The sequence below is a fragment of the Phycodurus eques genome, chromosome 1 (assembly GCF_024500275.1).
Source record: "Phycodurus eques isolate BA_2022a chromosome 1, UOR_Pequ_1.1, whole genome shotgun sequence".
In the NCBI taxonomy this organism is placed as follows: Eukaryota; Metazoa; Chordata; class Actinopteri; order Syngnathiformes; family Syngnathidae; genus Phycodurus; species Phycodurus eques.
In genome coordinates, this window is record NC_084525.1 from 31,643,930 (window position 1) to 31,656,508 (window position 12,579).

Below are 12,579 nucleotides of genomic sequence, written 5' to 3' on the forward strand. Positions count from 1 at the left end.
CTTCGGGCGAAAGGCGGACTACACCCTGAACTGGTCGGCAGTCAGTCGCAGGGCACATATAGACACGGACAACCATTCGCACTCACATTCACACCGTCACTGAGTGGGAACTGAACCCACGCTGCCTGCACCAAAGTCAGGCGAGTGTACCACTACACCATCAGTGACTCTAATTATCCCCGTTTTCTTTTCTTGTACATGTGCAGCATTCCCTGGGTTTTGGGACACTAATGATTGATAAATTCCACCTTGCAACAAGTGGTGTTGATCTGCGGAGCTGTGTTTTAGTTGGATGCTTTAAATTAATGGATGACTGACTCTAAGACTCTCTGCCTGAAATTTTGAGGTTAAGGGTTCCAATCACAGCTCCGGCCTTCCTGTGTGGCGTTTGCACATTCTTCCCGTGCTTGCGTGGGTTTTCTCTGTGTACTACTCCTGCTGCTTCTACTCACATTATAGAAACATGTCTGTTAGGCTAACTGAAGATTCTAAATTGTCTACAGGTGTAAATGTGAGTGTGAATATTTTTTTTGTCTATATGTTCCCTGGTAACCAGTCCCCTTCTCGCCCAGATAGTAGTGGATCCAGCTTAGAAAATGGATGTTAGGTAGGTCTAACTAAGTGGTCAGTGCATCATGTTTGTCCATTTCTCAACGCCACTGATAAGCAATCACGTCTTCATTGAAACAATCAGAATATTCTCCTTTCAAGGCGTCTATCTACTTCTAACAAACCTCCTGGAGTAATCATGTTACATACAACGCCTTACATCCTCCACAAGACAAATCCCAAAAAACTTTCTTCGTCTTACCTGTACTGCGAAGGTCCCCAGAACAATGGAGCAGAAGATGGGGTTGGAAAATATGCCATCAAAGACGTTTCTCTCCCCATGGATCTTACGTGCGTTGATCTCATTGAACAGCTGCATGAGGACAAAGGTGTTGAAGATGATGGTGTAGTGTTCCGATGGAGGCGAGTGGAGCGGAGCGTTGCGGCCGCTGTCGATGTTGAACATGCGCTCGCCTGGCAGCAGGTGAGGGAAGAGAAGCAGAAGAGATGATAGCCTGCTGAGTTGACTAGAATGAACGCAGGAGCAACACCAGGATAAATACGGAGGGTGACAAATAAATTGATATAAGCAAACATGATAATCATGTACAGTGCTTCACGCATTTATTAGACTGCAACCCAATGGAAGGTTTATGATACAGCAGTGCAAAATTAACAGGATTGGTAATAACCAAAATTGTTTGATGTTGCTGAAATGGAAATTAAATTGAAACTGAAATGAAATTCTACTATGTAGAAGCTCTTTAACCCAACTTTCAGCTCTTTAATGCTTAAAATAAAATGAGCACTGGTATCCATGAATCTTAAAGTTGACTGTTTTGCAAAAATTTAAATAGTAAAGCGCATCATTATTCCTGATTAAGATGTCAAATTAAGTCAAGTTAATTGCTTTACAGAATAAAGATGTCTCGTAATGATTTAATACAGTATTAAAGGTGAATTCAGTTTGAAATTCCTCATTCCTGCTCAAAACATAAAAAAATCAAGAGCTCATTGAAACTGAAAGAGTCCAAATTAAAGCACTTCATGATGCTTGATGGTGACTTTATGACAGGTGGACTAATAAATACTATATGTTAAGCACTGTATCTCACGATAAACGTTACATTGAAGACATATCCTTTGTGCTTTCTGTACATGTGTGCGCACCAATGAAAAGCAGGGTGAAGATGATGACCAGTTGGTACACTCCATGGCCCAGAATGTTTTTCATCATGGTGAGGGAAATGAGCGGGTTGTTGCGACCGTAGGGTTTCCGTAGCAACAGCGCCTCAGTGGGGGGCTCAGTAGCCAGGGCCAAAGAGGCAAACGTGTCCATGATGAGGTTCACCCACAGCATCTGCACCGCCTTCAGAGGAGAGTCCTGCAAACGTAAACCCAAAGTAATATGTTCAGTTAGCTTTTTACAAAGGGGACACAAGGGGTCGCGCTCTGCCCATTGCTGGGTTAAATGCGTCATTTCCGGTTCATCATTTTCGGTGAGCCAATTGGGCAATGACAGTGAGACCTGGAAGAGCGTGATTGGGAGGAACGGCCCCCCTGATCAGAAGCCGAGCGGTGTTCTGTTATTGGACTTCTGTGCTCATCACGGATTGTCCATAACGAACACCATGTTCAAGCATAAGGGTGTCCACAGGTGCACTTGGCACCAGGACACCCTAGGTCGCAGTTCGATGATCAACTTTGTGGTTGTGTCATCGGACTTGCGGCCGCATGTCTTGGACACTTGGGTGAAGAGAGGGGCGCAGCTGTCAACTGATCACCACCCGGTGGTGAGTTGGCTCCGATGGTGGGGGAAGATGCCGGTCCGACGTGGCAGGCCCAAACATATTGTGAGGGTCTGCTGGAAACGTCTGGCGGAATCCCCTGTCAGAAGGAGTTTCAACTCCCAGCTCCGACAGAACTTTGCTGATGTTCCGGGGGCGGCGGGGGACATCGAGTCCGAGTGGACCATGTTGCGCGCCTCCATTGCTGAGGCGGTCGACCGGAGCTGTGGCTGTAAGGTGGTCGGTGCCTGTCGTGGCGGCAATCCCCGAACCCGTTGGTGGATACCAACGGTGAGGGATGCCGTCAAGCTGAAGAAGGATTCCTATCGGGCATTTTTGGCCTGTGGGACTCCAGAGGCAGCTGATGGGTACCAGCTGGCCAAGCAGAATGCAGCTTTGGTGGTCGCTGAAGCAAAAACTCGGGCATGGGAGGAGTTCGGTGAGGCCACGGAGAAAGACTTCCGGACGGCTTCGAGGAAATTTTGGTCCACCATCCGGCGTCTCAGGAGGGGGAAGCAGTGCACCATCAACACTGTGTATACTGGGGATTGGACGCTGCTGACCTCGACTCGGGACGTTGTGAGCCGGTGGGGAGAATACTTCGAAGACCTCCTCAATTCCACCAACACGCCTTCCCATGAGGGAGCAGAGTCTGGGTTCTCTGAGGCGGGCTCTCCTATCTCTGGGGTTGAGGTCACCGAGGTGGTTAGGTGGTTAAAAAGCTGCTCGGTAGCAAGGCCCCGGGGGTGGATGAAATTCGCCCTCTGGATTGGCAGACTGGGGTGGTGGTCCCCCTTTTTAAGACGGGAGCGGAGGGTGTGTTCCAACTACAGGGGGATCACACTCCTCGGCCTCCCTGGTAAGGTCTATTCAGGGGTGCTGGAGAGGAGGGTCCGTCGGGAAGTTGAATCTCAGATTCAGGAGGAGCAGTGTGGTTTTCGTCCTGACCATGGAACAGTGGACCAGCTCTACACCCTTGGCAGGATCCTCGAGGGTGAATGGGGGTTCGCCCAACCAGTCTACATGTGTTTTGTGGACTTGGAGAAGGCGTTCGACCGTGTCTCTCGGGGGGTCCTGTGGGGGGTGCGTCGGGAGTATGGGGTACCGAATCCCCTGATACGGGCTGTTCGGTCCCTGCACGACCGGAGTCAGAGTTTGGTCCGCATATCCGGCAGTAAGTCGGACTCGTTTCCGGTGAGGGTTGGACTCCGCCAAGGCTGCCCTTTGTCACAGATTCTGTACATAATTTTAATGGTCAGAATTTCTAGGTGCAGCCAAGGCGTAGAGGGGGTCCGGTTTGGTGGCCTCAGTATTGCATCTCTGCTTTTTGCAGATGATGTGGTTCAGTTGGCTTCATCAAGCCCTGACCTCCAACTCTCACTGAGTGTGAAGCAGCTAGAATGAGAATCAGCACCTCCAAATCTGAGACCATGGTCCTCAGTTGGGAAAGGGTGGCATGCCCTCTCCAGGTCGGGGATGAGATCCTGCCCCAAGTGGAGGAGTTCAAGTATCTTGGGGTCTTGTTCAGGAGTGAGGGAAGAATGGAATGGGAGATCGACAGGCGGATCGGTGCAGCGTCAGGACTTTGTATCGAGCCGTTGTGGTAAAGAAGGAGCTAACCTGAAAGGCGAAGCTCTCGATTTATCGGTCGATTTACGTTCCTACCCTCACCTATGGTCACGAGCTGTGGGTCGTGACCGAAAGAACAAGATCCCGGATACAAGCGGCCGAAACGAGTTTCCTACGCAGGGTGTCCGTGCTCTCCCTTAGAGATAGGGTGAGAAGCTCGGTCATCCGGGAGGAACTCAGAGTAGAGCCACTGCTCCTCCACATCGGGAGGAGCCAGATGAGGTGGCTGGGGCATCTGATTCGGATTCCTCCCGGACGCCTCCCTGGTGAGGTGTTCCGGGCACGTCCCACCAGGAGGAGACCCCAGCGACGACCCAGGACACGCTGGAGAAACTACGTCCTTCGGCTGGCCTGGGAATGCCTCGGGATCCCCCCGGAAGAGCTGGATGAAGTGGCTGGGGAGAGGGAAGTCTGGGCGTCCCTGCTAAAGCTACTGCCCCCCTGACCCGACCTGGGATAAGCGGTAGAAAATGGATGGATGGATGGAATATCATTCACTGAAACACAGGGGAAAGTAACTAAACTATTGAGATCTCGTCTGCACGCAGTTGATTGAAACTAGTTTTTTAATATTCCTGTGTGGTACTTTTCTTCTCAATGTAATGGACTGAAACAGTCATCATAACACATTGGTCATCAACGTTCTTTGGCTTGATTTTCCCACAGATTTTAATACTCAAGTGGATTAAATTCCTGATTCTTGAGTTCAGTGAAAATGAAAGTCTGCATTAAAGCACTTCATGATGCTAATGGTATGCTCTATAAATTTGTTAAGTACCGTAAACCACGTACAGTACATATTTATAGTCACATTATTTTGCAAAGGTCATTTTGACACCTTCAGGGACCCTAAAAGGGTTTAGCATCTCAACCCCCATTCCATCCTAAAATATCACTCTGCCACTTTGTTGGTGAAGTTGCAGCATTATTGGGACATGGTGGCCATTCATTCTCCAATCATCCAGAACTCTCTCTATCTGACTATCCACAGTAGCACGGCATTCTTCAGTGACTTAAACAGTTTGAAAACAAGTCTTCATATCATTCTGAGCCCCACTGCAAACATTTCTCCTTGTGAGATTGTTTGGTAGCAGGCTTTTTTTTTTGGAGTCCAAATACTGTAAAAGTGTATTACTCACATATGACAACCCGGTGTACCTGAGTGATGCAGGCCCCGGTGAAGGCCACGATGACAGCCACTATGTTCACTGTGAGCTGGAACTGCAGGAACTTGGAAATGCTGTCGTAGACGTTTCTTCCCCACATCACCGCTTTGACAATGCTGCTGAAGTTGTCGTCAGTCAAAATGATGTCAGATGCCTCTTTAGCCACGTCTGTCCCGGCGATGCCCTGACAGAGTTCGCGACAGGGAGGAGGACATGCACACAGTCACAGCATGAATCATGGGAGTGTTGAAGCATTCTAATCATTCTGGAGAGTTACTGCCTCAATGCTACGTTGTCCTCCTCTCAGTCTTAGCAGTTGGCATGAGTAAAAGATGTGGGCAAAGACAAATGCACGCTAATCCAACTGAAATTTTCTACATGTATAATTTTTAACGGGGCAGTTGAGGCAAAACTGCTTTTGATGATGCAAAACTATTCAACCCACTTCCTCCTAAGATGACAAAAAAGTCATTTAATGTATCATTTCAGTTTGCCTTTGGATATTCAATATACATATTCTTTCATGAAGCAGCATATTTATTCATTTTTGTTTGTAACAGTTACAGAAATATTGGCATAAAGAAAAAAAAATGAATCTGATGAGTTTTTTTTTGGTACAGTAAAGAGAGCGCAGACTTTAATGGAATGAATTAGCTTAATTGTTCAACGGCGATCATTAGAGACTCACTAGTTAATAGTAGAATTAGTAGTAAAATAATTATATAAACACACCAATCGTTATAATTACCATAGCAAAGCCAACATCAGCCTTCTTCAAAGCTGGTCCATCATTGGTTCCATCCCCTGTCACTGCAACCACCTGCCTCTGTTCGACAACGCTACTGTCAATGATGCCTGCAAGGAGGACAGAGAGACTGGAGGTAAGTGTCTGTGTGCATATGTTTGTGTGTGTATATAAAAGTGTGTGTTTGGCCTGACGAGCCCGTGACTCACCTTTGACAAGGGTATGCTTGTCTGTTGGGGAAGACCGAGCCAACACACGCAGTTTGGGCCAGATTTTATCAATTCGCTCCTGTTCAATCTTCATGCAGATGGAAAAGGGCAGAGGGATTCAACAGATAACATTCCTCACTTCTTCCAGTGCTAATGAGCAGATTCAAATATACCAGGTTGCAGCATGAGCAAACACCAGTCTGCTGTTCTCTCAGCTCTCTTGCAGTCATAGCAAACTTTAGGGCTATTCAAAAAAATCGTGGTGTACTCAAGTCGTGTGCAATTGACAGTGTATGGAAAAGAGCTCGTCCACTGTCTTGATGAGAAGCTCTTCATCCCATTAAGCATTGCACTTGCTCTAGCTAATACAAATGTAGGCTTAGGGGAATGTTGCTATTTCATAGGAACTGTGAGGATTTTTTTTCCCCGCGGGCAAATTCACATAACATAGTTCATTTTAAAACTGTTGTTCGCAGCTGATGTCAAGGGGACAGAATAAAGTCACCTATGTTTTTAACAGAAAATGTAGTGAACAAATACAGCGGTACCTTGACATACGAGTTTATTTTGTTCCGTGACCAAACGGAGCAGTTAAGTTGACTAGTCGACTAATCGGTTCAACCCCGAAGGCATAATGTACTAACTTTTACATCAATCCATCCATTCAGCTGACTTTGGGCGAGAGGTGGGTTACACGCTGGTCTGGTCGCATGCCAATCGCAGGGCACATACCTACAGTACATCATGCTAGCAACCATTCACACTTGACAATTTACAGTCGTCATCTAACCTCACATGGATGTTTTTGAAATGGGGGAGCAAGCCTGAGTACCCGGAGAAAACACACACAAGCGTGCGGAGACCATATGCAACGACCTCAGAACTGCAAGGCAGCTGTGTGAACCAGTAGGCCAGTTCAGACATTCAAAACATTTGTTTTTTTTTAGTTTATATAAAAGTGCATCACTCTTTGTGTCTTTCACAGGGTTAAAACAAAACGTTAGAAACTTAAAAAAATGATTGAATTAGAATTACAGCTGTCACCAGTAGTATTTGTAAGTATTTGTATGGGTGCTAAAATGAAATGGGTTCAAAACAGGACCATGGAAGCATGCAACTTAATGACATTTTTACTTGGCCCAATGGTATAAAACTGTGCACATGAATGAGTGCACTTTCACGAGACCCCAACTCACCTCCCCTTTCTCGTTTCTGATTCGTCGGTTGAAGTCTTTGCCCTCTAGACAGATAAAGTCATCCCCAGGGTGGATGATTCCACATTTGGCAGCAATGGCCCTGGCTGTGTTAATGTTATCACCAGTCACCATTCGCACAGTGATGCCCGCACGCTGACACTTCCGGATGGCCTCAGGTACCTTGGAAACAATTGACAGAGAAACACGATGAGATTATCTTTTAAAAACATATTTGATTCACTTAATGCATTTTGGATCGCAGACAGTGACGCTCTTCTACCTCAGGTCGTACTGGATCCTCAATCCCGACCACAGTGATACAGGTCAATTCTGTAACTATTTCTGATTCATTTTCCCAGTCGGGCTCTGGATTGGAGGGCAGGTCACGATAACCAATGCATATGGTCCTCAGGCCCTCGCATGCCATTGGCTCGATCACCTGTTCCGTAAAAGTCATCATTAAAGTGTAGCCAGGAAGAATATCTAATAACTTTAACACATCTATTTTAATTTCTCTTGGTTATAAAATATACATGAAAAAAAGCTCAAATTGTCTTGCAATTTGAAGTTCATGTCTGGTGAGCTTTTGAGCATTTTTGCTCGTATTCTTTCTGACAACGCTGAAAGGGGAAGGCCCCCCCCCCCCCTCCCTTTACCGGACAAATGCAGACAGCAGAGGAAGACAATATGATGAAGAGCTGGCTTGGCATAAAGCTGCCACAATGCAAGCACAATAAGTGAGCTGGAATACAGTTGTGTAAGGACAAGAGCATTTTTCTTCCATGGCATAAGCTGCGGTCGCCACGAGGCAGGTCAGCCTGCCTGTCAGTCAAGCGAGGGCTCTCTCACACCGCTGCATAATCTAATCTGTTAGTAGAGCAAATATTTGCTTTCCGCTGTTGAATACCAGTACTTTTGACTGATCTAGCAATTGTGCTGCAAGTATAGCAAATGGGGTAAATGCCGATGGGTGATGGCACACTTCACATTCAGCCATGTGATGTGAGTCGGGTTTAATGTGATTGCAATGTCTTTGATGTCAATTGTACGGTTATTATTTCAGGTACAACAAGCATGAGTCACGAAGTTATCATCAGGCATGTGTCTTGGTGTAGTTGCACCTTTCACAATGATATTACAGAAGCCAAGATGGCAAAGCATAGCTGATGTGCAGGGCCATAGAACAATGCGGTAACCAGAACAGTTTCAGCATATGACAAATCCAGTGGGAATTTTGCAATAGGGGCAAGTTAGGTTGAGGCTTATGTCAGTGCTTCCCAAAATGTGGTTCACGTACAGTACCACTGGTGGGATCCCTTTTGCTGTTCGCGAAGAATCAATATATTAAATGTTTAAACTTTGCATAATGTTAACTATAGTTGAAACTCTTTTTCTCTTAAGTACAGTTTAGTTATATTTAACTTTTAGGTACAATACAGTGGCATGTAATCTTTCAGAACTATTTGTTTTCAAAGATTTATTTAGGTACAATTTTTATTTAGCTTGTGTACTATATATACACTTTCATTGAATCATTTTAGCAAATTTTTTTGTTTCCTTTATTTGTGTTAAGAAGTTCAAACCGTGCATCATGTTACAGTGGCTTATAATAATATTCAATATACTTTTTAGGAATAAATCCTGTGCCTTGTTTTTGATGAACACTTAGGCCTACTACACTGCTGTATTTTAATGTTGGTCATGATGGTGACACCTGGAGAGCTATTGGAGAGTATTTTTTAAAGTGGTACTTGTAAAAAGTTCGACAACCATTGCTCTTTGTGATCCAGCAGATTTCAAGTCACTTGTGAAATTAAGCTAGAAAAGCAATCTCTAAACAGAGGAGGAGGTATGAGACATCACCTATCGTCCTCATATCACAACGTCCTGACATCTCTCCCTCCAAAGGTCAGCTCATTCAACGGGAAGAGTGACGCTAATGAGCTGCTTTGCAACAAGACGTGTGAATGACGAAATAGTATATGCAGGACAGCCGTTTCACCAACCACACCGGGCGACAACAACCGATTGTTGACCACCCCAAAGGAGCACACCCACCAAAGCATACATAGGAAGACTCCACACCTAACATTTTAGAACTGAAGAAGCCTTTTGGATTAAAGGTGAAAGGTCTTCAACAAAGAAGAAAAGTCTAGTTGCCTTGATTCAACCTTTGCGTATTACTATAACCTGGACGACTGAGAAACCACACAGACATATTGTGAAATGAATGTTGAAATGCCTCATAATCCTTTTCGTGTTTGTGAAGTGTGAGTTCCTGACAACTCTCCCTGTTCCTTCATAATGGAGGAAAAAGCATCAAAACGATATACCATTGATTGCAGGCTAGTTATGTATCAGGTAGGCTTCGTGATAAACTACGCTAACCATATTGGGACGCTTGTATCACATTCAGCATACCGTTATCAAAATTGCGTTGGCAACATTTTGTTTGATTTGAAAGATATAGTGTAAAAAATATATTCGATGATGATGTCTGTGCCTAAGATAAAGTCACATAAGCTTTAAAGGGGAGCTCTTATGAAACATGTTTTAATTGCTCACATTCGGTCTCTGCCCTTCCATCAAGTGTGAAATTAAACAAAAAATCTTTTGCTGTCTGCCTGACTGAGATTGTGTCTGAGATTGAGCCGTTCTGAATGTCAGCAGCACTGCTGCAAAACAGTGGGGCCAGTTTACACAATAAACACTCTCACAACAAGTTTCTCAAGATGGTTTCAAATCTTTCTCAAGGTTTCAAATCAGCTGCCAGACTACACTGAAACACTATCATGTCAAAGCCAAAAGGTAAGCAGAGCTGCTGTGTAAGCACAGATTAGTGTTAGCTAATGGTGTATGGTTAAATTAGCCAGTGTTGGCGTCGTGTAAGCACCATTTATCTGCAGTCGTGATGCGGAGGGAATTGCAGAGCCTCCGGTCTAGATTTGCTGCCAGTTGCTTTTTTAAAAATAGTCACCAGGGGGGTCTGAAAAGTCGTTAAATATAGCAACAAAGTCAACAAGTTGGCAACACTGAGTAGCTCTCGCATAGTTACAGGCACTAGTTCTTCCCTCGGATGCCCCGGCAACAGAAGCCTCACTCGGCATTTACATGAGACAGAACCACCCCTCTCCAAAACTGAGTGATTTTGTGTATGACAAGCGGATACAAGTGTGATGTAATTCCTTATCGTTTGTGTATTTTGATAGAAGAAAATACATTTTATTAAGACGTGGGTACTGTCGAAAATTGCGGGGGAAAAAAATAGCCCAATATTTCATTAACTGTGTCAAAGCATTCACCTGTTTGACCATCTCATCTCTGTCTCGCGGGCGGAAACTACGAGCTTCTCCATTGGCATCTAGGATGTAAGAACACCTGGGTAGAAAAAGAATGCTAAACTGTAACACGGAACATCAAATATTTGTATTTATTGACAAAACTTCCCTTCCACTCACTTTTTGAGCATGATCTCAGAGGCTCCCTTACTGTAGAGACGGAAGGAACCATCTGGCAGCTTTATCACCGTGCTCATGGATTTACGCACTGAGTTAAAAGTGTACACCTGCGAGCAAATGGAGAGTTATTATTATTATTATTATTATTATTTAGAACAATGGTATCAATGGACTGGGCAACTCTGGTAATGTTTGGAGCATGTAAAAGAACATTGTGAGGCATTTACACAACACAAAGCCTCTTAAACGTCGTAATGAAGCAGTACATGATCAAAATGACAGTGTGTAGTGTGTGTCGGGTAGTCTACAGCAGTGGTTCACAACTGTTGCCCCCCAGGACCCTGTTGTTGCAAAGTCGTGACCCACTTTTATATAGAATTTAAGAATAATAATAAAAAATAATGCTTCACAAATGGCCTACGAAAACATATGTATACTGTAGTTTTAAACATAACTATCCTATGCTTACATGTTTAAAGGCCAATTTAGAGCACATTACAAAAAAGATCCTATTTTTGGTGAGTGCGTTGTCTTGTGCCAACCTAAAAACCATCATCTTATGGTGTTCAAAAATTCTCCGTCTAATTTGAAAAAACACACGTAAGGTGTCGTTATTATTAGCCTAATTTAGCATATTTTAGAATTTTAATTTGTTTGCTCATGCAGGACCAGTTGTCAGCATAGTCCTGATGATGATGATGATTATTATTATTGTTATTATCCTGAATTTAGTTTGCTGTGAAGCTGTGTCCATTCATTTGTTTTCTTCTCAGTTCGAGCACAATGCAAGTTTATTATACAGGGAAACTATTTTGTGTTTACATAAGTTTGTTTCCCCCCCGCATTGTGCCAAGTTACCAAAACAGGTATAATGCATGGTAAAAATGTATTATTACTTTTTACTTTCATACTTGCGTATATTTTAGAGTCTGTACTTTTTTACTTTTACTCAAGTAAAGGAGTTAAATCAGTATTTTTACACATGTATCTGTTCTTCTACTGAAGTACAGAGTGCTCTGGTGGGAACGCACTGCACTAACCTATGCTAATGCAGTTGTAAAGTCATAATTACAATGAATATACGCCTGATATATGCAACTACGAAAAACAAAAAGCATCAATGATACATCACATACATAACTGAAGAAGGAAACTGTAGTCTTGAACATTAAGCACAGAAAACATTTAAGAAATTAAATACCTGAGAAAATTTACTTTTCACTCATAATTTTTACCATATTACCATTACCATTTTTACCAGTCTGATGAAAAGCTGATACAGTGAGTGGATAAGATAAGTCTACACACCCCTGTTCAAGTGGGAGATTTTCATGGTGTTACAAAAAAAAAAAGAAAAAAAAAAAAAAAAAGAATCAGACACAGAAATGATTTTAAAACGTCTTCCACCATTAATGTCATCTGTCACCTGTCCTACTCAATTGAAAAAAATAAAGCAATCTTTTTGAGAGGGGAAGTTCAAATAAACAACTGAAATACACTTGTACAGTATGCACACCCTCATATAACTGGGGATGTGACTGCGTTCAGAATTTACCAATCACATCCCAGTTCATGTTAAATGGGAGTCAGCACTCAACTGTCACCATTTGAAGTGTCACTGATTAACCCCAAATAATGTCCAGGTGTTTTAGTAGGCTTTTACTGAACTGTTCATAATTCCCTCCACCGTGTCTACGGCCCCAGTTCCTGCTGAAAAATAATAACAGATATATGATATGCTACATCGCAATTAACTAACAACTAATTTAGCAGCACTTAACGTCTTTTTACAGTTGTGACAGTCCAGTATGTGACGCCTGGAATCTTTCACATTTCACTC

At 43.7% G+C, this 12,579-nt stretch overlaps 1 protein-coding gene across 11 annotated transcripts in view; it reads right to left on the bottom strand.

Moving 5' to 3' along the window:
• atp2b3b (ATPase plasma membrane Ca2+ transporting 3b) overlaps positions 1 to 12,579 on the bottom strand; it is a 64,398-nt gene that overhangs the window by 21,076 nt on the left and 30,743 nt on the right. For all 11 annotated transcript variants that reach the window (XM_061687748.1, XM_061687777.1, XM_061687767.1 and 8 more), the window contains 9 exons: positions 10,740 to 10,846; positions 10,584 to 10,659; positions 7,562 to 7,720; positions 7,282 to 7,461; positions 6,086 to 6,173; positions 5,880 to 5,986; positions 5,124 to 5,315; positions 1,720 to 1,933; positions 812 to 1,023 (listed from right to left, as the gene is read on the bottom strand). In XM_061687748.1, the coding sequence (XP_061543732.1) occupies positions 812 to 1,023; positions 1,720 to 1,933; positions 5,124 to 5,315; positions 5,880 to 5,986; positions 6,086 to 6,173; positions 7,282 to 7,461; positions 7,562 to 7,720; positions 10,584 to 10,659; positions 10,740 to 10,846 (1,335 nt within the window). The remainder of the gene's footprint in view (positions 1 to 811; positions 1,024 to 1,719; positions 1,934 to 5,123; positions 5,316 to 5,879; positions 5,987 to 6,085; positions 6,174 to 7,281; positions 7,462 to 7,561; positions 7,721 to 10,583; positions 10,660 to 10,739; positions 10,847 to 12,579) is intronic.